The sequence below is a fragment of the Synchiropus splendidus genome, chromosome 6, assembly GCF_027744825.2.
Source record: "Synchiropus splendidus isolate RoL2022-P1 chromosome 6, RoL_Sspl_1.0, whole genome shotgun sequence".
NCBI classification, from domain to species: domain Eukaryota; kingdom Metazoa; phylum Chordata; class Actinopteri; order Syngnathiformes; family Callionymidae; genus Synchiropus; species Synchiropus splendidus.
This window is the reverse complement of record NC_071339.1, coordinates 637,190-665,000: the sequence shown is the minus strand read 5'-3', so window position 1 is coordinate 665,000 and position 27,811 is coordinate 637,190. Positions and strand designations below refer to the sequence as shown.

The following is a 27,811-nucleotide window of genomic DNA, read 5'->3' as shown; positions in this document are numbered from 1 at the left end:
CAGCGCCATATCAGCGACATAATAGCAACATATCAGCATCATATCAGCGTCATATCAGCAACAGATCAGTGGCATATCAGCGGCATAAAAGCAACATATCAGCGCCATATCAGCGACATAATAGCAACATATCAGCATCATATCAGCGTCATATCAGCAACAGATCAGTGGCATATCAGCGGCATAAAAGCAACATATCAGCGGCATATCAGCGACATAGCGGCATATCAGCGGCATATCAACGACATATCAGCGGCATATCAGCGGCATATCAACGACATATCAGCGGCATATCAGCAGGGTAGGAACAAAAACCTGCTCCCACTGAGGCCCTTTTGTGTGTCTTCAGGTCGACTCCCCTGGTTTAGCTGGTTTCCCCGTCAGCCCAGGATACGTTTCAGTCTGAACCAGTGAGGTCCATCGAAGCGTTCCGACATGTGAGCTCCAGATATAAATACCCAGAATGAGCTGAAATGTGAACTCATATTTGTTTTGGACTCCCAGGCTTCTGGCAGAGTGAGCAGTGTCAGGAGGGCGCAGTTCAGGAACTGCCTTCAACTGCTGAGGGGCTCTGACAAAGTGTTTCTGGCTCAGAGAAAAGTCAACTCTATTGATCCGCCCGCATCTCTGAATAGACTCATTGGCTGCGGGAGAGAATCTCTGGCCAGCATTTTGTTTCCTGGCCAAACGCTGCCCACTCTGTTAAGGAGAGGAGTAATGAATCACACCTGAGCGGAACAAAGTGGAGCCCAGGGACCAGCCACCACTTCGCTCTGTGATCTGCTGTCGGTTTGCTGGAAAAACTTTCTTCGCCTTCTTCCAACAGCTTAGAAAATAATCATTCACACCCCAGAGAATATGCTGGCAACACACAAAAATATCCCTGCTCTGTAATTGGGTCTACGACTCGCCAGTGAAAAGAGGAAGGAAAGGACGTTTCCGATGAAAAGCAGCTTTAAAGCATCGCCAGCGGCACCTTGCTGCGTGCAGCGCTCATCTGTCAACACGTCGGGCTGCAGCGTCACAGACAGCCGGGACGGAGAGGTGAGCGAGTGGCTGCGGTGATGCCACTGCGTGTCAGACACCTGCCCCTGGTGAACCAGGCGCCTCGGCAGACCACAGACACCACCATGTGCCCCGCCTCACTCCAAGTGAGTCACCTGTTCCAACATGAGAGAGCGGAGGAGCAGCTGAGCACGCGTGTTCACGTCCCATTGAAATGGACCGAGACGACTGTCGGTGGTGGTCAGTCGCGCAGCAGAGCGGCAGCTCTGGAGGAGGGTGCCGTGATGGTGAGAAGAGTCAGAGCAGGAGGTCCTCAGTGGCAGGGATTTGGACGATCAGAAGGCAGTCTATCAGAGGGACGTGTGGAGAAGGAGAGACGGCAACATGTTAGACCACGGATGTTAGAGACAGAAGTGCCAGGGACAGAAGAAGAAGCTGGTGAGGAGAAAGGACCGTCACCCAGGCAACCATACCTGATCGGCCTTTCACTATCATTACACTCGTGTTACATACGACGAGGCGTCTGGAGCCTGTTGCTCTTCTGCCAGCCACCATGAGGAGATCTTTTATGTCTAAATTAAGTGTTGACTTTTTCACAACTGTTGCTCAGGAAGCTTGATGTTATTGTGATCTATGGCTTTCATAACACTTTGCCTATAATGAAGTCACTTGTTTTTATTTCTTTGAAAGACTTGATTTGCAGCCTCTCACAGTTGGACAGTGTATGTTCTTGGAAAGAAACAGTGATGAAGGAAGTGATGGCGCCCCCTACAGGAAACACTGTTCACCTGTTGGAGCAGTTTTGAAACGGTGAGACTGTGATCTACACTTCACTCACATCTTCTTTGGAGTTTAAATCAAATATATTGTTTAATATTCAGACATGGTTTTATTCTATTTATTTTATTGAGAATTGTATTCAGTTTTTCCAATTTTCTCCACAGTTTGCATCAGGTGTTTTTTTCCTTTTTGTTCTTCAGTAAATGTGATGAACATGACCTGCACCTGCTTCTGCTGCTGGTTGGACTTTTCCATGACAAATATCTTTGTGCTGATCCCATGGTTTCATGTCGCTTCAGAAGGTTTTGCTTTGTTTACGTGTGAGTAGATCCAATCTGGTTATTGATCACAGATGAGATCAGGAGTCATGAACCAGCTCTAGTACTGGACAGGGCCCCGGGGCCATGTGTTTCCTTGCTGCTCTTCAAACTAGGTCAAATCCTAGTGGACAAACTGGACTGGTGTGACCAGACTGGTGTGAGAGAGGCCTGCCGTCCGGTTTGCTTGGTTGAAGTCTCCTGCCGGCAAATCCGACGGTTCTGTTTGTTCAGAAGTCATCCTCCGCGTCTCGCGGCATCATGAGGCAGCTGGTGGCTTTAGCCTGAAGGGAAACGGCTGCGATCAACACGGCTGTTGGCGCCTGCGGCTGCTAGTCAGGGCGACACGCAACAATCAAACATTCCACATATCTGAGCCCCAGAGTGAAGCGCGTGGACGGCGGGTGGCGCTCCTCCGCTCTGACTGCAGAGCAGCCACCTGTGGAGTGTTGTTGATGCAGCCTCAGGCGCAGCAGGTCCAGGGTGGAATCCAGATGCTGTGCGTTCAACTCATCCATGGACTGGATGACTGGCTGGGAAAACCTGTTACTGGGCCGGGTACAGCAGGCAGGGTGAGTCAGAGCTCCAGCTCTGAATCTGAGCTGTCAATCTTAACCAGCTCAAACCAAACCATCGGAGGTTAGGTTAGTTTGAGCAAAGCCTGAGCACTAATTCAGAGGTTTGGTTAGAGCTGTGGTCTGAAATGGGCCCCCACATTCACACCCCAAGTGTGACAGGTGAGGAGGACCTTGCTGGCTGAGGTGCTGCAGGAAGCCAGGAGGAGATGCACCAGTCCCCTGCTGCTGTGGGGGACCGCACAGTTCCTCAGCTCATGTCAGCGCAGGGGGGTGTTTCCATGGAGTGGATTATTCAGAGTAAACAAACAAAAGGATTGAAACTTTATGGATTTGCATTTCTGATATTGAGCAAATTAAAACCTTCCCCGGAGTGAAGCGATTCATTAGCTTGGCGTCTGCTGACAGCCAGGCAGGACGCTGCGGGTCAGTCACGGCAGGTTTGTCGCCTCCGGCGTGGTCACCAGGCCATGATCACCACCATGTCCTCGCCCAGCTCCCGGGGGAGGAGGGGGGGGGGCCTTTCAACTACAGTACGAGAAGATGCCGCCGAGCTTTGGTCCCTCCTCTGGTTTCATGCATGGAGTTGGACCCAGCTGACAGCTGGTGTTACAGTTTAATACTGGTCGATGGACTTGTTTCTTTCTTCGTATTATAGTGTGAGGAGGGGACGAAGTGAGCTTGTACGTCTTTTACATCAAATATCATTGTGTTTGAAGCCTGCTCTAATCGTGTGTGAGGGTGAAGTGGTCCACGCCTCCTGCTCCTGATGTTTGCTCCAGCACCAGGGAGGAACCTCGGACCCACCAAGCCGATCAACCCACCCTCCCTCCCATGGTGGAATGTATTGACTTGAGTCAAAACTAGTCGGAAACAAACTCCTTCCTGAGTAGCGTTCCAGTCAGGGGCCGAGCTTCTGGTGAGGAACGTGAGGAGCTTAAAGTAGACACGTTTGGCGAGTTATGTTGTGGAACAGCTCCACCCCATGGCTCAGCTGAACCCCAACCTCCAGCTCTCCTTCAGGTGCCGCGCTGCCCGCACAGGCAGGATATGCCCAAAGCCCAAGCCCAACACGTCGACGTGCGACGCTGAAGGAATGAAAGTCAGTGCTTGATGTTCCCAGCTGTCAAGCTTGGTGGGGCATCAAGTTTAAACAAATAAGCATTTCCAAAAAACGAGAGTTGGCCGACGCAAAACTGGCGACTGGCTATAGGATCGCTGGACGAGGACTTCCATCCCAGAGGAACGTGTTGATCAGGAGGACGCGCCGCACGCTAGTTCCTGTTAGCATTGCAAGTGTGATGAGTGGGAGGTGCGGAAATGTACAAGTGAATCGAAAGGAAAGAGACGTCAAAGAGGCCCAATGAAAAAAGGCACCGTGAAAACTGCCCGTCCTTAAGTGGAAGCCTCTTCCTCAGGCTACATCCAGCGAGTCACTGTCACTGTGGCTCTAACTCAGAGCAACATGAAGCCAGATCGGCTCGTGAACGTGTCCATTGTTCCGGGACCAGGCTGTCAGAGAAGGCAGCACGCTGTTGAACGTCTCATTTTGCCTTCCATTTCAGACCTGGTCCTCTCGGGTGCACATGAAGACGGGTTCAGAGGAGCGAGCGCCCATGGCCAGGCCAGGTTCCATCCATCTGTCATGCATGCAGCTTCTATTTGAAGAATGAGTCCCACATTTCACTGCCCAATCAGCGGCTGCCGCCTTCCGACTCAGTCACAGGGTTCACGTGGCCCTGGGGGCCAAGGGCGCGACCAACAGAGCAGCTTGGAAATGTGCAGACAGTGGCACCGAACTCTCAGCATCAGATCCAATGGAGCGATAAATGATTTTGGCCTGAACCGTATTTCGCTCCGTTCCCGGCGCCACGACTCAATCTGGGCTCAGATGGCGCCTCCTGGAGTACACACAGAGCAGGACGTGGTATCCACTGTCAATACTCCACATGTGTGGAGCCCATTTCCTGTTTCCTTCTCTGACGGTCCATTGATGCTCACAGATCCACATCCGGACGGAGTCTTCTTTCCGTCCTCTGCCTTCATTCCCTCCGTATTCCTAAAGCAACCTCAGGGGTTTGGGTCAAACAGAGCAGCTCTTTCGACCGGATACGTAGCTCTAATGAGACAGGAAGAAGACGTAACAATGGCGGCAATTCTCCGTCCTGCAGTGGCCATATATCTCACAACGCTGATCAGTACTGACTCCACAGCCGCCATGTTTGGTTGTTGTCATCAACTTCAGACTGCTCCCCCGGTGGATCTGTTGGTGAACAGCAACACCAGCGTAAAGAAGCGTGGAAGCATTGAGCATGTTATTCTGATCTGAACATTCACATGCGCTCCGGGACCAGACAGGTGCAAAAACTAGGTGTAAACTAGGTGAGCAAAAGCCCAACACAGCGTGATGAACTCCTGCAGAGACTCACAGGCTTTCATCATCGCACCGTTAACCCTCATTTCAAAGTGCCGATGCTTGTCCAGCTACGTGAGAGAGCTACCCATACTATCAGCAAAACCTCACCATGACAGAAGAAAAGTGGATTCCAGACCTGAACACCCTTCACCTGACTGCACAGTTCACACGCCTTGAGTCCATCGCTGGAACACCGGTCCCGACAAGCAGACAGCAAAGTACTGATGTTTGTCAAGCTACCGATAAACGGCCGATTTAACATTGGAACCCGGGATCCAGGCAGTGTGACTGACTCATCAACGGAAGGTTGCAGGTTTGCTTCCAGCTGGAGGCAATCTCAGTTCCGGCTGGAATGTCCCCCCTGTGCCTGCGTGGGCTTACTCTGGTTTCCTCCCACACGCCGAGTACTGGAGGTAGAGCCTGGGATTGGCTCCAGGGGAGATGAAGCAGTTTGTGCTACAATACATCCAATGGAGCTTCTCAGTTGCTCCGTCGCTGCTCACCTTGCCTCATGTATGTGATGGTAAAGCAAAAACTGAGCTTGAACATGACGGGTATTTGCATGGTTTAGTGCATTAAATGTCCGACACGCAGTCCTTATCTTTCGGTTCTTTTATTTTCATCTGAATTACACTGCTGTTATGGAGTAGATTGAAACCCCGGTGTCCCAGTTGCCCATGCTAAAACAAACACAAGCTTTCATGGCATCTGGAGCTGCTTCCTCAAATCTGAAGCTTCAGCCGCCATTTCCTCCTCACTTCTCCACAGGGAGGCGTCGTCCTCTTGCGTCCGGTCGTGCTGCTGCAGCTGGAAACACACGACAGAAATCTGTTCAGTCGGCTCCAACTGCACCGGTCAGTGTGTTCACGCACAATCTCATTCAGTCACCGGCTCACCAGGGGGCGCTCTGCTCAACGAGGCAGGCACAGGGCAAAGGTATTTGCTGATTCAGGGCTGTCACTTGGTGAAACTTTTAGTCGCCATTAATCGCACTGAAGCAGCGTGAAGTGGCGATGAATGACTCCCACGTGTTGCATCTGTTCTCAGCGCTCAGACTCCTCATGCAAACACGTGGTTCCTCCAACAGAACAGACCTGGTCCACAACATTCTTCAGAAGAAGCTCGGAGGCTCTGAAGAGGCTCAGCAACATGCTAACAGCACTGGAGCCACTCTGGTGGTGTCTCTAAACAAAGGGACGCCCTTGGTAGAGGGCATTTCCAGGCGGGCGGAGGGTGTCGTGGCAGGGGAGAGGAGGAAGTGAAGGGCAGGGACAGGTGGAAGGTTTGGTTGAACACTTGCTCCCAGAAGGACAAAGGAGCACCGGAGGACAAACGTGACAGGAGACAGGAAGCCACCGAGGAAGGAAGGAAGTCCAGTTTCAGTCAGGGACAACATTCCACAGGACTCAGAAGAAGAAGAAATGCCAGGTGTCTGAAGGTTTGTCCAGGAACTGCCTCATCAGTGCTGCTTGGCACGAGGATGGATAGAGTCATAACATCAGTCGTAAAGAGTCAGGAACCTTAGGAAGCATGAGCATAACCTCGCCATATAATCTCACGTTACAATCCTGTGGAAACCTCAGCCTGACACCTCCTGAGATGTGTCGTGGATGTCCTCACGACGACCGTCGATGAGAGCAAACTGACTCTTGACCTGTGGTTGAGCCTCACGACACACCCCTCTGCACAGAGGAGGCCATGATGGGCGTGTCCATCACGGCCTCCCTCCGCTCAGGCCTGACCAACCAGGGAAGCTGTGAAGCAGCAAGTGCCACACCCCGCTCTGTTTTCAGTGCAGATGTCACCATGGCAACCACTCACGCCTCAGGGCCACGTTTGTGTTGATGCAGTTCGCAGATGTTCCTCACACTGGCAGAGAGGTTGAGAATGTGGCCCCCGAGAGACAGGCATGGCCCCGTAACTGCCCACTCTCCTCAGCTTTATAGCAGCAGACGCAGCACCGAGCAAGAATAATCATCACGTCGTATAATACGAGAATGAAAGGAAAATGAAGAGCTATTATTAAGAGCTATTATTGCCAAATCTGAGGAGATGGGCGGCTCAAAGATCAGTGCGTACACCAAACAGGAGATAAACCCCTCATTGATCCAATGGATGCGAGTTTTTCCAGCGAGCCCAGTGTACACCTCACTATAGCTACTCAAGCAAGGCTTTGGCTGCTGCAGGCAACAGTCCACAGTCAGTGGCAACTATCTGAGAGGACAGAGGCAAAAGAGTGAAGGAATGAAACGTTTACAATAATGGAATAACTGTAATATGAGGCATACATGAATTGTAATGAAGCACAAGTGAAACATCATATCATATAATGAGGTTATGCTGAGGCAGCAGGCTCTGAAACATGCACCACATTCGCTCTCCCGTGGCTTCACACGTCTAGTCTACCACTAGTGTTTTTTAGGGCAGTTTCACACTGCGGACTCTGTCTCCAGACGAAGCTCTTTTGGCTCAGAAGATGTGAACACAAGTGAGTCAGGTTCTGGCCGTGGACTTGATCCCGGCTGGAGACCTGCACCTCATCTCAGGAAACTCTCAGCGGGGGGTGAGTTTCTGGCCTCAGGTGACTCGGCGCTAGACGCTGGAAACTAGGTGTCCAGCGTGACTCCACAGCAACATGATGGATGGCGGGCAGTGAAGGGTCTGATGGCTGTCTGGGCGCACGACATGCTTCAGACTCCCAGAACACTGAGGTGAGCAGCTTCAGCTGCAGGAGACTGGTGCTGGGGAACAGGAGCGCAGAGCTCCAGGACTGGAGGTGTGTGCGGGGGTTTGATAGCTCAGGTGTTTTCTCCTTTATTAGGCTGATCAACACCTGATGTTACTGACAGACAGAGTTGCTTCAGTGAATCACGCTGCGCTCTACAGTCACTGTTCTCACTGCTGTGATCTGCAGCTGTCACTGCATGAGGAGCACAGTGAGGAGGAAAGACGCTGGCCTGAGGCTGCCCAGCAGGGGGCGCCTCAGACTCAGGCCACCCCAGACAGAACCCTCAGTGTGAAAGCGCCCTCAGTTTGGTGGGGAACCACCCCACCACGCATCAGTGTTTAGGGGGCGGAGATAGATGTGGCAGCTGAGGCAAAGCATGGCTTTGTCCTTGAGTTGGGAAAACATGCAGCAGGAGATAAAGACAAACCTCCCTGATTTCCTGTTTGAGAGAAAGCTGAGCGAGCGGCGAAAGAGCTGCAGACCACGTAAGCCTCCAGTGATTCTACTCTGTTGACCGAGGTGAATGGGAACCGCAGCAGTAGAACACTTGGGTTGGTAAGTTCAGTGCGGTGACTGCAGCCACTGGTCCTGCTACTGATGCTCCACACCAGGGACACAGAGCTGAGTCTCAGCAGCTGAAGTGTTAGATCAGAGAAAACAACGGGCCACTCGCCGCCGTGTTGTCGTTGCTTCCCTGCGCCGCTCACTTCCTCCTCAGCCGAGCTGCTGTGGACACAGACACAGTGGCGCCTCTGACAGAGATGAATATGTCCATGAATATTAATGCGTCAGCGTGTCTCCGTCGACGGGTGGTCGAGGCACCCAAACATCGTGACAAAAACCAAGGCTGGTGTTTCATCTGCCTTCACTACCCACAGGTCAAGCTACAGCGCCAACAACAGCAGCTGGAAAACAGCACGTTTTCTGTCGGGCAAAGACGGATTTCACGGAGGCGTTTGACAAAGAGTCAGGGTCAAGAAGTGCAAGAGGAAAGCTGAGCTTCATCACACGTAGACGGTGTGGTTCCATGAGGCGTCGCAGTCCAGAGACTCAACACTGGGATGTTCACAGCGCTAACCTGATGATGACATGGTAATTACAATATCACAAGCCCCACTCGAAGATGCCCAGCGTCTGCTGGATCATGGGACCAGGTGGACGCTGCTCTGCCCAGGCTGAAGCCACGTTCGTGACTGAAGGACGTAACAAAGGTTCGGGTCACCATGATGATGAATATTCTACACCTTCTATTCAAAAAGCCAATGAATGGCAGCAATGTGAAAAGATCAGATTTAAGTGTGAGAGGAAAGTGACTCGTGGAACGGACACACTGGATTCACAGACACAGCAGCTGAGATCAAACCACTGTTGACAGATTATTGAGGAATGAAGCTCAGGCCTGCCCGACCCCCGCCTCCCGGGCCACACGCGGCTCTCCAACAGATGAGCTGCCAAACTGGCTGCCATTTTGGTCGAGTTGCTGGTGAGATGATGGTTCATACAGGAAATAAGAGGAAAAAATAAGAGCTACTCCGACGAGATGCCACAATAATGTTCAAAGACTTTGACTCGCGTTTCACTTTGAAACATAAACAATAAACCTGGCTGCAGGTTCAGTGGCGATGTGAGTCATGGTCCTCAGACTTGGAGCCTCAACACCACTGACATGACTCAGTTCCACGTCTGTCCTTCCCTCAACTGAAGCTCTGGCATGTGTTTCACCTGTGACTCACTGCTGATGGAGGTGAAGTCCGTGAAGATGAGAGGCTCCAGTCTGCAGCGTGGCTCACACACACACAGAGCGGGGCCACGTTATCGGTGGCAGGAGCCACGTCCAAACATAGAGGAGTCAAGTCAATGGCGCCCACATTTCTATCTACGCCGCTTGATGTTTCCAGGAGGATCAGGGTCAAATGGAGGGATGTGAAAAACACATGCAGAAGAGATGTACGCCGGATGTGAACCAGCGACCTGGTGACACTCAGGGATGAGCTTTAACCACTCTATTGAGTCAGGTGAGCAGCTGCTCAGGTGAAGCCTCACAGCCTGACGTGTCTGTAGCATGTGGCTCTGCTCAGCAGCACAGTCAAACAGTGGGGCTCTGAGCCTGGGACTGGTTGGCCAGCCCTGTTCTCACGTGACTTCAGTTCAAATGTAAGTTACGACTGTCAACACATGCTACAGAGCATGTGACATAAAAGAAGGAATTCACCAATAAAAATTATTTCACAATAAATGCCAACATTCTCCAACAAAAATAAATAAATGCAGTCAACAGAAGCTTGTGTGGTTTTCTCGACTCAAGCGCCGCAGCTCTCTCACTGTGTTGGCATCATCAGCGACCTGTGCCTCCAGCCTTTGCTTTCACTCCTGGGCCACCAAGCACAACACATGACTGAGGACTGGAAATAAATACACATATAACAGACAATGACAAGTCATTGTGTCAGCAGCTGACACAACAGCTCCCCCTACAGCAGAGGTGGGCTATTCCGTTTCCTGAAGGGCCACATTAGAGACTGTAACTGTTGTGAGGGGCCACCATCAAAAGAAAGACAGCCACGACTATCACAACACGACGGAAAATACTTTACAGGCTGGTGAGTACTGGTGACGTTCTGAGGGTGAGTCACATCCCCTGTTGGCCACCTGGGGGCAAGCTTCACTTGCTTGGATCCAGCTTCAGCGTCACTTTGCGACGGAGGGCAGAATAGCATCAGGACAGTTAACAAAGATACAGGTCCAATTGTGGACAGCTTCATGGCTTGACTGTGGTTCAAAAACCGGCGTATTTGTTCGTCCGCTGTCGCGACACATGGGCAGTTCACGAGGCAGCTGTCCAGACACCGACTGCATCTCCTGCAGGAAGACAGCGTCATCTTCACCTGCGAGGCAGGAGGAGGAGGAGGAGGAGGAGGAAGAGGAGGGGGAAGAGGAGGGGGAACCGTCCCAGGAGGGAGAGGAGAGAAATTGCACTTTATTAACCTCTGGCAACCCCATTTTCTCCTGTGGGGACTGGCTGTTAGGCCACAGCCGTGGGCGTCAAACAGGACACACTTTCATTAAACAGTGACCCCAACTGGGCCACGGCGAGTTCGCCCTGACCCCCTCGCCGACCACCGTCTGAGAGCAAACAACACTCGCGGACATCTCTGGCAGGAGGGAGAGCATCCTCGCATGTTGGAGCGGACGGAACAAAGAGGCGAGGTCGCGACCCCTGGCTGTCCATCAGAGAGCACTGTGGCCACCAAGCAGCCCGGGAACTACGGAGCGCGGCTCGGAAAGCAAACAGCAACGTTGTTAGCACGACCGCTTCCTTGCTCCTCAACAATGGTGGGTTTTTCTCCTTCATTTTTAGATGTGAGTCACATTTAGTCAGTCACTTTTGTTCGCCATGTTCACCTGAGACTTTTCTCCAATGATTCCATCCTGCCTGCAGCCGCTTCTTCACCTCCTCCTCACACTCTCCATGGCCCTGGACAGGTGAGCCTCAGCACTTCAAACCCCTCACCTTCTTTATCTCTGCCTCCTGTAGCTTGGCTCCCTCTCATTCACACACATGGATTCCATCTATATTATGCAGGACATATGGTAAACACGGCGCAGGAGAGGAGTGGCGTGACGGTGACAGTGCGTTCACAGCCCGTGGACTCCGCCGTCCTCCTTCCTCACTGATCACGGAGTCTAATTCTGGCACTGAAGTCACGATGGTCGCTGGGAAAACTCGACGGCAGCAACTGTCAGGTCTTTGACGCGGTGCTGAGCCTTTGCAACTTTGAAGTTCAGTACTCAGAAGCAGGAAAAACGCTGCCAATTACTGATGAAACTGCGCAAACATCAAGTGGCTGACTGTGGACGAGTTGCACAAGGACAGGCGCGTGCTGACGGGGAACATCGTGCTGGAACGTTGACAGGTGTTTTCATGACTTCCAAGGACGGCAGCTGCCAATGGAAGTGACTCGCTACATGTGCTTTGATTAAAGCAGCGACACGTGTGCAGCTTCGCATCAAGTGGAGCCTGCACTTTGATCAGAGGAGATGGTTGGACAAGAGCAGCTTCGCCAAACTCTATTTTGGATTGGTTTCAAGTCAAGCGTGCTTCATCTCATGCGAGCGACACCAGCAGCAGAAGCAGACTCTGGGTGACGCTGGGTGGAGTGAAACCTCGGGCGCTGCTGAGAGTGAGCAGGGCTCCCGCTGCGAGGGCTGAGCCCAGGTGAGGAGCAGGAGCTGCCCTCCGGCCTCAGATGGAGACACCCAGGACCCAAGACAAGCTTCACATCGCCGCGCTGCATGAGAGATGCACAGGTCAAATCCACACTCAGAGAAAACCAAACCAACAGCAACTTGCAGCCATATATGTGAGGTGTCCACAATGGTGTGTCACTTGAAGATTTCAACTCGTCTTTTTGAGAAAATCATCTGTTTTTTCTCTATTTTCTTATCTCTGGTCAAGTACAAATCTCATTTTTTGATCCATTTTCAGAGACTTTTCTTGGGTTTTAAAAGGTGTAGAATTCAATTTTGATATTTGCCAAAGATTTAAACTCGTCATTTTTAGAAAATTGGTTAATTGTCGGAATCATCGGTCGATTACAAATCTCACATTTTGATCAATTTTAACATTTATGGTGACTTTTCTAGGCTTTTAAACGGTGTAGAATTTGCCATTTCCAAAGGACCATGAGGCAGGTGTCATGTTTCGTTTCTCGTGTGCTCTTATTTTATTATTTCCTGTGTTTCTGTGTTGTTTCCTTTTCCGTCTCTCTCTTCAGCTTCACAGCAGCGCAGCTGGATCCCATTCCACTCATCAGACTCCACTGACTGGGCTCCAGTCTGCACTGCCAGATGGTTGCTTTGCGTCCTCACGGTAAACTCCGTGCCAGTCTGATCTTCTGTCTGCCGCCTCCTTAGTTTGTTCTCGCTCAGTTTTCTGTGTCTCGCTCCTCGCTACTTGATTGTGTGGGAGTTCTTTGTACAACTGACCTGTTGTTTTCCTCTCGTCAGTTATTTCCTTGAATGAATTCTACATCTTTTAAAACCCTAGAATAGTCTCTGATCAAAAATAGAGATTTGTAACCGAAGACAGCGATAATTGACTGATAATTTTCTCAAACAGACCCGTTTAAATCATGGAGTGACACACCACTGTGAGAGCCTCACATATATGGCTACAGGTTGGAGAAGGTTTGGTTTGCTGCCCTTTTCTCTGAGACCTGTGAGTGAGACGGTGCAGTTCTCAGCTCCTCCACGTCCCTGCTGGAGCAAAAACGCCGGCGGAGGTGTTGACTCTGCCTTCTGACCCACCACAGCAGCTGTTGCTTGTTTACTTGACGTTGTTGGCACCAGATGATCTTCAAGTTTATTCTCCAACACCGTCACACCGCTGCTGTCACTCGGCACCCATCAGGGGACTCGTCTCTCGGCGTAACCTTCAGTACAGAAGAGTGGTTTTCAGGCTCCGTCATGGTGGTTGATCAAGTCCCTGCTGCACGGCGGCGGGCCTCCGGGGAGGTGGCCGTCATGGCAGATGAAAGAGGCAACCGATCGCCAGACAAACCTCTTTTCATAACAGGGGGCAAAGCTCACCTGCTCAGACATCTGCTGTTTGTGTGCTCATTGTGATGGCTAGTCAAGGATGTCGGCGACAGTTGTTTGTGCACTTCCTGTCAACCCCGTCATTAACATCCACCAGAGACGCTCCCATCCATCCAGCCTGCATCCTCCTGTGTGAGCGGAGCGTCGAGAATCCAGCGCTGCCGTGAGGCAGACTCCCAGCCATCGCAGCAGGGAGGAGAGCGGCCCATTCCCTCTTGTTTCGTTTCCAAGAGTCTGACCAACGCTGTCCTTCTGGCTAAAGACTGGAATTAGAGTCTGCTCTAGAGTCAGCAGCGAGGACTGAACCAGCACGTCACTGGAGATACCTGATGCCCACCCACCTTCACATCCATCACTGCTTCCTCCACAAACCTTCGTTGGTTCACCGCCGTATTGGGGAGGAGTCCGCTCACCGACACCAAAGATTGACTTGTCATTACGGCACGAGTTCTCATCCAAAGAGGCTAAAAGTTTTCACGCGACATGTCATTACTTGTCCGTCAAATGTCGTGCCTGTCGTATTCATTCACGTGGGTTCCGGGAGATTTCTCTCTGACAGTGACTTGCACCAACAGGATGGAAGAAAGTCTTCTCTCTGACACGTCTGACGGCTCCAGAATAAGAATCTGTCAGCTCCACTCAGATGATGGACGGCAGATCCAGCACGAGACTCGCACATATCACACAGGAAGCAAAACCTTTACAGGAGGCGACAGTGCTCATTATTTCCATCCAACCAGTCGCTACAAATTAAACTGCGTGTCTAAAGCGTGAAGATTCAGCGTGTGAAGCACATTCTGACACGGAGCTTGGATCCCAGCGCCGCTCGGCTCCTTCTCCTTGATTCTCTCTCAGATCACAGGACAGACTGAGCAGAAGGATCATCTGACTTCCTCCCTCTTTTCCTTCTGACTGTGACTGCGATAAAGGCGACGGCTCAGTCAACACCTCTGGATCTGTCAGCCACCAACAGACCATGGATGACCAACGTTCCCTCTGAGGTGTCACACACAGGTGTCAGGGCAAACACAGCAGCTCTGTCAGACACCTGTCACTGTCGCTGTGGTGACACCTGTAGTAGTTTATCATATGCACCACAAAATACATGTGAAGAGAGAAAGAACCATTGTTGTTATGAAGCAAGTTCAGGCAGAGAAGCCGAGGATTTGTCTGGAAACGACATCATGCAAAAGAGACGTGATGATGCTCTCCATCATAACCACCGACCCTCAGCATATTCCACTGGAAGCCTTTCTCTCTGGAGGGCTGCCGTCACCGCTCTCCCACCATCAAAACAATCTGATCTACATTCTGCCTGGCAGCGCGGGGACGTTAGCGTTATGCTAAAGACTTTGACCACTTGACCTCTGTCAGCGTCCTGGAGCAGAGGAAGCGCTGCGCTCAGTGAAATGAGAGTCAGGGGTCAGGCCATTAGCACGGAGAGCCAGAACCCAGGGAGCTTCGGACTGGTCACGAGGATGGAGAGCGCCAACGTGTGGCCACAGCACAAAGATGCTGCGGCAGGAACACGGAGAGGTGTTGAACCACAAATCCAGGAAGTGGAACGGGCAGCTTAACAGAGGAGCATTGAGGGACATGGCTGCAAGCAAGTGGTTCACTACTGTAGCACAAAGAAACTGCCAGCTGAACCTGAGAGGACTGAGAAAGTTGCTGAATGAAGTGATGAAACAGTGTGATGCATTTCACCTCTCAGTAGGTGGCGCTCTTGGGTCACGACCTAATACTATTGCGCTTTCAAATCAGTCGTACATTTGAGAAGTTCCTGTGGAGAGTTCATTCATATGGAAGTCACTGGTCAGAACTTCGTCCCAGATTAAGATCCATGTCTCCCCTCAACACCAACACACCAGTTCTGAGCACCCTCCACTGTGAAGCTCCCTCCACTGTGAAGCTCCACTGTGAAGCTCCCTCCACTGTGAAGCTCCCTCCACTATGAAGCTCCCTCCACTGTGAAGCTCCCTCCACTATGAAGCTCCCTCCACTGTGAAGCTCCCTCCACTATGAAGCTCCCTCCACTATGAAGCTCCCTCCACTGTGAAGCTCCCTCCACTGTGAAGCTCCCTCCACTGTGAAGCTCCCTCCACTATGAAGCGTCCTCCACTGTGAAGCTCCCTCCACTGTGAAGCTCCCTCCACTGTGAAGCTCCCTCCACTGTGAAGCTCCCTCCACTGTGAAGCTCCCTCCACTGTGAAGCTCCCTCCACTGTGAAGCTCCCTCCACTGTGAAGCTCCCTCCACTGTGAAGCTCCCTCCACTGTGAAGCTCCCTCCACTGTGAAGCTCCCTCCACTGTGAAGCTCCCTCCACTGTGAAGCTCCCTCCACTATGAAGCTCCCTCCACTGTGAAGCTCCCTCCACTATGAAGCTCCCTCCACTGTGAAGCTCCCTCCACTGTGAAGCTCCACTGTGAAGCTCCCTCCACTGTGAAGCTCCCTCCACTATGAAGCTCCCTCCACTGTGAAGCTCCCTCCACTATGAAGCTCCCTCCACTGTGAAGCTCCCTCCACTATGAAGCGTCCTCCACTGTGAAGCTCCCTCCACTGTGAAGCTCCCTCCACTGTGAAGCTCCCTCCACTGTGAAGCTCCCTCCACTGTGAAGCTCCCTCCACTGTGAAGCTCCCTCCACTGTGAAGCTCCCTCCACTATGAAGCTCCCTCCACTGTGAAGCTCCCTCCACTGTGAAGCTCCCTCCACTGTGAAGCTCCCTCCACTGTGAAGCTCCCTCCACTATGAAGCTCCCTCCACTGTGAAGCTCCCTCCACTATGAAGCTCCCTCCACTGTGAAGCTCCCTCCACTGTGAAGCTCCACTGTGAAGCTCCCTCCACTGTGAAGCTCCCTCCACTGTGAAGCTCCCTCCACTGTGAAGCTCCCTCCACTATGAAGCTCCCTCCACTGTGAAGCTCCCTCCACTATGAAGCTCCCTCCACTGTGAAGCTCCCTCCACTGTGAAGCTCCCTCCACTATGAAGCTCCCTCCACTGTGAAGCTCCCTCCACTGTGAAGCTCCACTGTGAAGCTCCCTCCACTGTGAAGCTCCCTCCACTATGAAGACAACGAGAAGTCCTGGAGATGTTTTGGAAAAGACAGCTCCAACGTTTCTGCAACCTCTTGCATCGGTACTGATCATCTCACTTGGTTTGGTGAACCAGCGGAGAAGAAATGGGCGGAGCCTGTGTTGTGGTGACAGACGTGTCAGAGGTGTGAAATCAGGTCCTTTGGTCTCCTGGACATCTCTCCACACTTCATCTTCCCACTTGGTTTCAAGTCAGCTCCGGAGCTCCCTGGATTTGAAGGGGTCATGTGATCAAGTGGTGAGCGGCCAGTGAGGAGGAGTGGGACACTGAGCCCAGTGTCGGGGGACAGATGGGACACAGACTAAAGCTCTTCCAAGATGAAGTGAATTTCCTCGTATGTAATGGTGGACTAATATGACGGCCACCAACAGCAGTGGCTCTTGTGAATGGATCTGAATCAATCAGCGGATCCTTTCACAGGTTCCTCGTGGGACGACTGGTGTGTTTGACTCGCTTCAGAGTGGCAGCACATCTCAGTCGTGACATGAAAACCAAGTCCAAACATACTCTTTCCTTTTGCAGCACTGCGGTGCTGTTTCCTCTTCTCGGCAGGGATCAACTCCCAGGTGGGAGGGACCTTCACGACGCAGCTATGCTTTCATCTTCCGGGGAAGAATGGCGTATTCTTTCATTCATCGATGAAAGAAAAACAGCAAGAAGGGCTCAGCGTCCGTCCTGGCTTAGGTTCCTCTACACAACGGCACGTCCACGTGGGTCTGGTGTCAGCTGAAAGCGCTCGGCTGTAGTTCCCTCAGAGAGAGTCTGAGGTCTGTGGGGCCACTTCCCTCACCACATCAGAGGAAGGTCGGCGGCCTCCCGCACCAGCCGGCTGCCTGTTTCATGCCTCCTGGAACCGTTCCACACGTGCACTGCTGCTGCTGCCGCGCTCCACCACCATCCCTCTGTTTACCATTCTTCCGCACGTCCCGCGGGCCGCGCCCGACTCCTCTCCCGACACGACGCCACCAAAGTCATTTGCACTACTGAGACCTGCTCCAAAATGGAGAATCAAGACCACATGTTTAAAATACACTCCTGCTTACATTACCACAGCAGCGCCGGGATTCCCTGAAGAAATTAAAAGCAGCCTCACCGCCGGCTTCCATCTCATCCTCATCCGTGGCGCTGCGCCGCTGCTGCGGTCCCCCCCGGACGCCAGCACACACGGATGCGTCGCAGGCTCACAGTTTTACATCATTGAATGGTGGCCTGCTCTCAGGAGGGAGAGGGGATGAGCTGCAGAGGAGTGAGAAATGGACCACCATCTCTGGCCACCTGTGGCTCCGTCAGGAGCACGGCGACACCCATGCAGGTTTCAGTCCATGTCTTCAACCCAGCTCTGCTCTCGCCTCATGCACAGACACGTCGGGACTCGGCAGGCCAAAGAGGAGGCAGCGCAGAAGAGGAGTCACAAAGGAGACTTGTGCATCAGCGGACTAGAAAAATGAGTCTGGTGTCTGGACGGCTCACCAGTCGCTGCTGTTCCAAAGCCTGCTTTTATTTAGCCCACTGTCTCAGGAGGGTCTGAGCTGGGAGCCAGGGCCTTCTCTGACAGTTCAGTATGGAATTCCAGTTTTCTTTTACCGTGTTTTCCGGACGATAAGCCCCTACTTTTATCTCTCGCGGTCTGAACCCTGTGGCTTATACGAGGACGCGGCTAATGTATGGAGGTTTACTAGGGACGCTCCCATCCATCGGCCAGCGATTATGGAAGGCTGATCTCAGCGTGATCCGTGAATGCAGATCACTGCCTGTCATTGCTGATCACATGTCTGACGAAGCCCCGCCCACACTTTGTGATGTCCTCCCTGCCTCCCTCCCTGCGACTCGCCGCTCGCTTGGCAACAGCGTGTCTGCTGTGGAGGTGCTTTGCAGTCTGTCACGTCACGTTCGCGTCCTGCAGCACATGCACGTTACAAGGCGTCACCAATTCAGCACGACATTTAAAACCGCAGCACGTGACGGAGCGCAGAGAGGCTTCCGTGCTCATGAAGGTGAAACTGCAGCGCTCACTGGCAGACACTCGCCGCTCTGAGCCTGACGTTCAGAACGCTCAGCATGTGGCCCACATGAGCAGCCTTTCTCAGGCGAGGTGTTAAGACGGAGTCGAGTGGATCCGCCGCCGTTTTGCGTCAGACGCAGCTGAATGTGAAACTTCAGCAGACGTCCAGAGTGGGAACTTGCATCAAAGAGGCTGAAGACAGCTGCTTCGGCTGAGTGCTCTCCCTCGGTTTTACAGTCTGGAGAGCGTCACGCTGGCAACAATGTTGGGCCTCGCCACATCAAACCCATGACACCACAGGCCTTTTATTGACCTTTAAAGCGCTCAAATGACGCTGTTTTCAAACAACAGAGACGATCTAGTGGAGGGTGAAAACACTTGAAATGTCAATCAGACGTGAGGGGTTCATGAGTCCAGTTCAGAACGTGGCCCAGATTGTTTCACGAGTCAGTCTCAGGAGCGGCTTATGTACGAAGAAGGTCGATTTTCCTTCTTAAATGATGTGGGTGCGGCTCATATTCCGGTGCGCTGTATAGTCCAGAAAATACGGTACATTATTATTGTCTTTATTTTTATTTCTATCTTGTTTGAGTAACATTCCATGTGACCCACTCTCTCTGTTTCTTCTTCATTACTCTTCTATTTTGAGCAATAACAGAGCAAGTGTTTCTGATTCTGAAAACACCAACGAAATAAACAAGTCTCTGGGGGTTGCACCTCAGTGTTTCACGAGGCATTCATGTATCACTAGATGTACTGTGAGAGAGGACCATAACTTCATTCAAAGAGACCATTAAATGTCATGAAGTACGATGACTTCACATGGCTGACGTCAGGCCTCTCCAGCCTCTCAAGCCACAAATGTAGATGCTGTGGTGCAGGCAGGGTGGGACAGGTGGAGGCCACCACCAGGTGTGGACAGTGACAGAAGAGAGAGTGAAGAAAGGGAAGCTCTGCAGGACAATAGTGAGGCCTGCCAGGATGTTTGGGTCGGAGACAGGAAGCAGTGGAGCAGATGCTCAGGCTGTCAGTGGAGAAGGCCTCAGACCAGGAAGGTCAGGAGCAGGAAGCAGGGTGTGGGAGGGGCAGCTGATGCCGAGGGTTGCTGGGTGTCACAGAGAGTCAGTAGGCTCTTCTGAGTCACAGCAGATGTTTCACTTGGCTCCTGTAATGGAGCAGCGGAGGCAAGCTTCCGGCCCCACCCGGGTGTCCATGAAGGCTCAAATGTTTCCCCACACAAACGTATGTTTTTTTTCCAGAGTGGCAGTAGAGGATGAACTGAGAATTGGAAACTGAGAGTCAGAGCAACTTGGGAAAGTTGAAGATAAAGCCCGAGCTTCGGCTTCAATCCAAGCACGTTGAGCAGCGGCAGTGACCTTGACTGCAGCGCGTGTTCGTGAAGCCTGCTGCTATTTTGATTCTGCTAATTGAACCACTTGAGAATTGTTGCTGCAGAGAACATCGAGGACAAGAGGAAGCTTCACTCCAGCTTACGTAACCAGCGCAGACTTTTCATTCCATCTGATGAACTGGCAACACCTGACGTCGCTGCCAAGTCCCGAAACGCTCCGGGAATGAAGTGGCGGATGTGAGCGAAGATGTGAGCGGCGGAGAGCGAGGATCCATCTGTGGCCCCCGGCCCCCAAGGCAGCGCGCCACTCTCTGCTGAGGGGAGGGGATCCAGGGACCACCGTCATCTCGCCTCTGTTTCTCCAATGAAATACCTTTGTCATCAAGGTCAAATGTAGGACACACACTCAAGTGCACTCTTCTGTCTTCAACATGACATTCACAGCCTGGACTGACTTTAGATGGCAGGTTCATGACTCGCATTCGACACCATGTGATCGATGAAGACAACCAGCTGCTGCTCTCACTCAACACCACTGTGAAATATGCAGCAACTGTCAGAAGCTGCAGGTCGGGGGAGGAGTGGGAGGAGCCACGGCCCGCTGCAGGTCAGGAAATGATCCTCCCACAAGCTTCTGACATCAAGGCTCCAGAGAGGCCACTTTTCTGTAGCAGGGAAAAAGGGCTGCTGCTTGAGCTCCATCCATCCCTGGTTTCAATACAGCTTGAAGATGCGTGGATGGGGCATCGTGAAACAGTGTTGCAGGGAAACAGTGTCCTAGTGTTCAGAGGCCACGAGATGGCGCTGTTGGACTGGAAATGAAGTGAGGTTTCATTCGATTAAGTCAAATCCAAACATTATGCAGCAGACAGCGCCATCTGGTGGCCTCTGAAAATCCCATCAATACTGTGCCATGAAGCCTCATCTACCCTTCAACACTGTCATGAAGCCTCATCTTAGCCTCATCTACCCTTCAACACTGTTTCACGAAGCCTCATCTACCCTTCAACACTGTGCCATGAAGCCTCATCATACCCTCAGCTACCCTTCAACACTGTTTCACGAAGCCTCATCTTAGCCTCATCTACCCTTCAACACTGTGTCATGAAGCCTCATCATACCCTCATCTACCCTTCAACACTGTGTCATGAAGCCTCATCTACCCTTCAACACTGTCATGAAGCCTCATCTTAGCCTCATCTACCCTTCAACACTGTGCCATGAAGCCTCATCATACCCTCATCTACCCTTCAACACTGTGCCATGAAGCCTCATCATACCCTCAGCTACCCTTCAACACTGTGTCATGAAGCCTCATCTTAGCCTCATCTACCCTTCAACACTGTCATGAAGCCTCATCTACCCTTCAACACTGTGCCATGAAGCCTCATCTTAGCCTCAGCTACCCTTCAACACTGTGTCATGAGGTCCTCGCGTGGTGATCCAGGGTTTCTCATCTCATGTAGCTGAAAGTGGCTCCAGCCCTTGCGACCTGACTGGATCCAAGAATAAACAAAGGGAAGAGCAAAGAGTGGCTGCAGCCTCCCTGAGAGAGCAGAGCTGAGGTCCTTCAAGATTTCCATCAGAGATCCAACTGAGAGACAACTGATTTTCCTGCCGAGGGTCAAAAGCTGCTGCTAAACTGAGCTCCTCACACGTGTGAAAGCGCCACCTTGACTTGGTGATGTGTTGCTGCCGCTCCTCATGGAGATGAGCGTAGACCTTCTGTGACCTTGCTGATCATCACAACCATCTCTCCATTCAGAGCTGAGGTGTTGAACAAAAAAGATCAGAATCTCATCTCCCAACAAGCGCCATACATCATATCCGCCTGGCAATAATCAAGCGCAGTCTTCCACGTCAGCCTGAGGACAGAGCCACGTTCCTGGAGGATGCTCAGTCCATATGGGACGTGAATGTTTCGTACTGAGGTGATAAGGCCCAGCTGACCACACCACACTCTGACAGGCTGAGCAATGTTCCCTTTCCTCGCGATACATCCCAAGATGAATGGAGGTCCGGCACACAGGAGTAGTGGGACACAGCCAGGCGTGATAGAGATCTGGCCAACAACGCCATCAGACAGAGGCCTGGCAGATTCATCAGCGATCCTTGCCGGGCCTGTTAGCTGCAGATAGGACCCACAGCAGGGAGATATTACGCTTCATCATGTGATAGAGTCATGGAGCCACTCAAGTGCAGTCAATGAGAAGAAATGGAGACGGAACAAATAAAGAGGCCGGCGCTGGACTGACACCGAGGAAATGGGAAACATTTATCACTCGCTGCCGCCACAGATGGGAAGGTGGACTCTGGACTTCAGCAGGAGACCAGCTCAGGTCCAGCACCAGAGCCGTGCGTCTGAATACAGAGGTGTTTTCACTCACAGTCACCTCAGGCTCAGTGAGCAAAATGGCCGCCTCACTCTCCTGTCGCGCTCCCGGCGTGGCGTGGGGAGACGCGCGGAAGCTCTCTTCACTGAAGCAGACTGGATGTCAGTTGCTCTTTCTAACCTCCTGCCTGACTCTCCTCCTTACTTTCTTGCCGTACCAGAATACAGTGCAATTGTACAGTCACTCACGATTTTTGTTTTTCAATTTCAGGCTAATGGATGCACTCAAAGTCTTTTCTGCTACAGACCAAAACAATGTCAATACAGTGATTCTTGATTGTACGTTGCTCTATATTCCGTCCTTTTCTCTGCTGTTAACATGTGGATGCACATGGATGCAATGTCACGCAGAGGAGTACTCAGTGATTTTATAGACTAGTGACAGAGGCGGCGGAGAGTTGGGGGCGCGTCACGTTTCCTTCTTCCTGCAGGGGGCGCAGCAGAAAAGAACTGAGCAGCACTGCCCCCCCGCCGACCGAGGTCTGTTGTTCCCGTGCCAGTGCGACAACATGCGACGCTGGAGGCTGCCTTCTCCCTCAGTGCAGGCCACAAGAGGCCACTGTCCCAAGGTCACGACACCACACCGTGGGAGGGAGGGGGGGTGGCTTGAAACAGAGGAGGAAACAACAACAAAGTTCTCCTGCGGGTCGCTTCAGAGCCTCTGTCTTGTTCGGGCCCGGGCAGCAGCTGGTGACCCAGCGCTGACGTGGTTTCCTGACGATGTGATGAGGATCCGCCGACGTCCCAGGAGAGAGGCCTAATTATTCACCTTTATCGTCTGATGTAAGGTGACAGGAGCGCAGCTTTTTTTAGGCGAGAACGTCGAATATAGCGAAAGGTGGGGCCCGTCCTGAAGATGAGATGAGGCACGGCAAACCAGGTATATTCAGCAGGAACGACGGCGACTGAAATAGAGCACTTAACACTGCTTCACTTATGAGTAGTGACAAGAGAACGTGCTTCAAAGGACTAAAATGGTACCGGAGGCAAAGAGGAAAGGAGAAAAAAGAAGAAGGAGGAATGACAGAGGAAAGAGAGACAAAAACAAGGCTCGCTGCGTGACAGGCCTTTTGGGCGAGGTGACAGTGTAAAGACAAGCAAGTGTTGTGCCATCTGGAACACGGCGGCGGAGACACACACACACACACACACACACACACACACACACACACACACACACACACACACACACACACACACACACACACACACACACACACACACACACACACACACACACACACACACACACACACACACACACACACACACACACACACACACACACACACACACACACACACACACACCAGCGGCGTCGTCCTGACAGCAGCGCACTTGCTCCTCTCCACTTCATCTCAATAACCCGATCACACAAGCGCCCTCCCGAGTCCCATCCCTCCTGCTTACAGCACTCAGTGTCGACTGCCATTCCTGCTCCTGATGAAGCACCGGACCTTCTTTAGTAGCTCGGCGGGGCTCGTAAACCTCCCCGTGATTCAGGAGCAGCTCTTAACACCCGCTGCCTGAGGGAAGCGCTTCGCTGGAACGGCTGCAGTAAAACAGGCGGAGAGCATGAGAGATCGGCCGGAACTGGTCGGACGGCGAGAGGAATTCCTGCTCATTTGACTGCAAATGCAGCCGCAGCGCTGCCGTATCCCGCGACCACACACCACTTCTGAATGCTGCCTCACAGTGACCTCTGGGCAAGAAGAACTTCTTGAAAAAGAAACTTCACTGAGGACCAAACTGACAAACTTCCCCTGACAGTATCAAGCTGGTGTCACGCACTGCTATTCACACGACCACAACTGGGTACATGCGCACGTCCTCGGTGCTCAGCAACCACAGAAGCAAACCAGGTTTTCCTACTTGACAGGACTGAGGTGTTAGGCATGTACTACTAGAGGCAGGAGGAGTATTTCATCTTAAATGCAGCCCCTCCTCCCTCACATGGAGTCAGGTGTTGGGAAGGTGGCTCTTCGCGTCCTCTACGGAGCCTTCAGTGTCGCAGGGGTTGGGGTTCGCGTCAGCCAAGGGATGGCGCTCCATTCATTCTCGGTTTAATAACTGCTGTTTAAAGTCCATCAAACAGTGGTGTGTTTTAGACATGTTGGGGAGAGAGTCACGTAAGGGCTTATAAAGAGCCTTCACGCACCTCCACGTGCGCTGCTCCTCACACCCAGCCACATGACGCTCCACGCCGCCCCGCCCGGAACGCTACAGAAGGAAAACACTCTGTCGGTCCATTGAACCTCCAGTGTGTCAGCATGCGACACTGAAGGCTTCCTTCTTCCTCAGTGTCGGACACAACACGTCACTATATGACGCCATGGCAGGGAGGGGGCTTGAATTTGTTAGTTTGCCAAGGCATACTTCCTCAGTTGCTCCCTCCACTGTGCACCAAGTATCAAGGTGAGCTATGAATCCAGAGCATCAGACCCTCTGGCTCCGCCGTGTCCTCCCGACCTCCCCACAAGAGCGACCCCATCAGTGTAGCAGCAGCAAAACCTGGTCCACCTGGTCGGCTCCACACACAGGGAAGGGAGTCCCGATGATGCTGCCACTGTCGGGGAGTCAGGCCAGCAACCCTTCTGATCACACCTAAATGCAAAACAAGCCTATTTATACGCCGCATCTGGGACCGTCTCCCTGCGGGTGTTAGGGCCTCATTATTCATTTTTAACAAAGAGAATATTATTCCATTTGCTGGCGAGGCGTGGCAGCAGTGTCACAGAGGCGTGTTCATGAGCGGCCGCTCCGGGGGCCGCACGTTTGTTCAGACCCACCTCTGCCGTGTCTCAGTCACGTCATTAGCCGCCGCAGGTGAATCACTTAAGCGTTGCTAAACGGCGCTCCAGAAGACACGGGGGTCTTTTCCCATCAGGAGCAGTGGCGGGCGTGGATGGCGCCCAGACAAATGTGCGCGCTCTCCGCCTGCCGGCGTTGTTAATTAAAGGAGCTTGAAGACGGCGGTGTGCCGCAGGGGAAGAAGATATTTCCCAGCGTGCAGCAAACGTCCTGAAGGTATTGCTGCTCTGTGGTGATCCAGGTCCAGTACCTGTGTGAGGAACCAGGCGGCCCCACGCAGCACCATGCACACGCGTGCACGTCCGATCCCTGCAGGACCAGCAACACCAGGGTTTTGCTTTTGCTACTGAGATAAACACAGCGCTTCGCTTCAGTGGTGCGTAATGAACCATCTAAATACTGAATTTTCTTTTAATATAGAGAGACTGAAGCGATGACTTGGCCGAAACATGACCAGCGCTGAAGTGTGAGAGAGCGATCAGCGTCCATTACTGAGACATTCAGATGTAAAACAAACTAATCTGACTCTAATGTGGCTCCGCACAGTGAGCTGCCGCCAGCAGAGCTCCGTACAGGTTCAGAACCGGTGTCACGAAAGCTTCCCGATGTTTCCCTAAGAGGCCCGTTCATGTGACATACAGATCCGGACAGACCCTTCTCTCCGTGCGCCGCCTTCATGTCCTCCATATTTCTGTACCAGTGGAAACCATGGGGGGCAGTGTTGCTCCCCGATACGTAGCTCTAGTGAGGCAGGAAGAAGACGTAACAATGGTGGCAACTCTCCGTCCTCCAGTGGCCAGTCTTCACCGACCAGCGCCTCCTACAGCGCTGCCTCCGTTTCCTCTGTTGTGCCACAGCTGCAGGATCAACACGCAGTTGGTTCTGGAGTTTGAGCTGTCATAAATGTTTGACTCTGGGCTGCTCCCCCTGGTGGATCTCTTGGTGCTCAGTGAGGGTAACAATGTTAAAAAAAAAGGGGGGGTAAAGGAATGGTGAGGTAGTGAGTCCAGATATGAAGAGTGTTTTGGGCTGTTGACAGACTCCAGGAGCCGAGGTCGAGCCGCAGCACTGATCCCAGACCACTCAGTGGCGAGACGCGAGTCTTCCATCTGTTTCCATTGTGTTCACTTCTTCATGTCAAGACATGCAGCTGCAGAGTCGAGGCTTGCTTCGGTGCTAAGCCACCAGGAGCGCTCTGCTCATCTCCACTCGCAGCGAAGCCCCTCCTCCATGGCTCTGCGAGTTCATCCATAACCTCCTGCACCCCGCTGCTCGCATTATTACCACCACGCTCGCCATTCATCACAGGACTCCCCTCCTCCTCCTCCTCCTCCTCCTCCCCCTTCGGCTGCTGCAGAGACAGAGAACTGACTCGGTGAGCCTTCTCCTCAATCATAGCCCCCCTCCCCTGCCCTCCCCCTCCCCCTCACAGGCCGCCGTCATCACCAGAAATGGCGATTATTGAATCACATTCAATACACAGCTCAGACCCATTTTTCCATCTTCAGAGTTGTGGACCGTGATTCAATGTTGCTCAGTGACAGTTCTCCATCCGCGCGTGCAGCATCCGTAAAGTAAACCAGGCTGGGTTCCGTGAAGAACCGTACAAACCAGAAATACACATCATTTCCGTCACAGTTGTTCTCCTTCGTTTTTCTAAAGATGCTATCGGAAGCATGTGGAATGCAATCATCTCAACAGATTGAGTTCAACAAACAACAAAGAAAATGAAAGTGAAAAACGACAGAAACAATGCATCATTACAAAATAAACAATCTGCACCCAACAGTTGCAAATAAGAGCAAATAGATCTAATAACCTCAGATAATCTCCACTCTGCTCACTGACTGAGTCGGAAGTTAGCTAGCTAGTTAGCGCGGTGGCTAATGCTACAGACGCTGCAGAAATGAGCAGCCTGGCAGATTACCGTAATTTCCAGACTATAGAGTGCAGCGCAATATTAGCCCCACCCACTGACTGTAAGAAGGAAGCCAGATCTTGTTCCTCCATGAGCCTCAGGTGCAGTGGTGCTGTCTGAACTGTGGACAGCTCAGTGGTGCAGCGGCTTAAAAACACTTCTCTAAAGTCTAGTTTGGAAAACGGGCTCCAGCATGGAGAGGGAGGAAATAGCTGCGTCACACGGAGCGTCTGGATCGCTCCACGCTGCTCTCACAACAGACCAGGTGCAGCTCTCCAGCCGGGATCAAGACTCGCTTGTGTTCACGTCTCAGACTTTTGAGCCCAACGCACTTGGTCTGGAGATAGAGTCTCACATCTTTGCTTCACATTAAAGCCCTCAGAATGTGCTGTTTTCACCCACGTGCCCAAAGTCCAGACACCACTGCTGGTCTCAGCGGCTGCTTCTGGATTCCTGACCTCCAGGAGATCCACTCTGTTGACGGAGCACCTGTGTTTAATTGAGAAACACGTTGACGACTGAGAGCGTCCTGAAGGTTCCGTGATTATTCGGTCCAGGCCTGGAACGAACCGTTGTTCCTTCAACCTCAGAGGCTGTGAGGAGGCTCAGCAACATGCCAACAGCAGAACATTATTGGACACTGAGGCGCTGAGAACAGCTTCCCTTAAGGTGCTTTCATGTGAGAGTCTATTGATCTATTGATCTATTGAGAGTAAACAATGGTAAATGTCGTGCGAGTATAAAGCAGTGCGGGAACACAAATGATCCATGAGCAAGTAACTTCCACCCAGAAACAGAGAGGCTCGTGACCGTTTTCACAGCCGT

The 27,811-nt window shown here is 52.2% G+C and overlaps 1 protein-coding gene across 4 annotated transcripts in view; it reads right to left on the bottom strand.

The window, feature by feature from the left end:
- The window catches only part of fhit (fragile histidine triad diadenosine triphosphatase), a 133,522-nt gene that overhangs the window by 27,753 nt on the left and 77,958 nt on the right, over positions 1 to 27,811 (bottom strand). For 2 of the 4 annotated variants that reach the window (XM_053867543.1, XM_053867544.1), the window contains one exon: positions 4,964 to 5,900. The exons of 1 other annotated variant lie outside the window; for it this stretch is intronic. In XM_053867543.1, coding sequence (XP_053723518.1) covers positions 5,793 to 5,900 — 108 coding nt within the window. In that variant the 3' untranslated portion in view covers positions 4,964 to 5,792. Of the gene's footprint in view, positions 4,941 to 4,963; positions 5,901 to 27,811 lie in introns of those variants that run through there. One more of the 4 variants, XM_053867542.1, reaches the window with a different exon arrangement.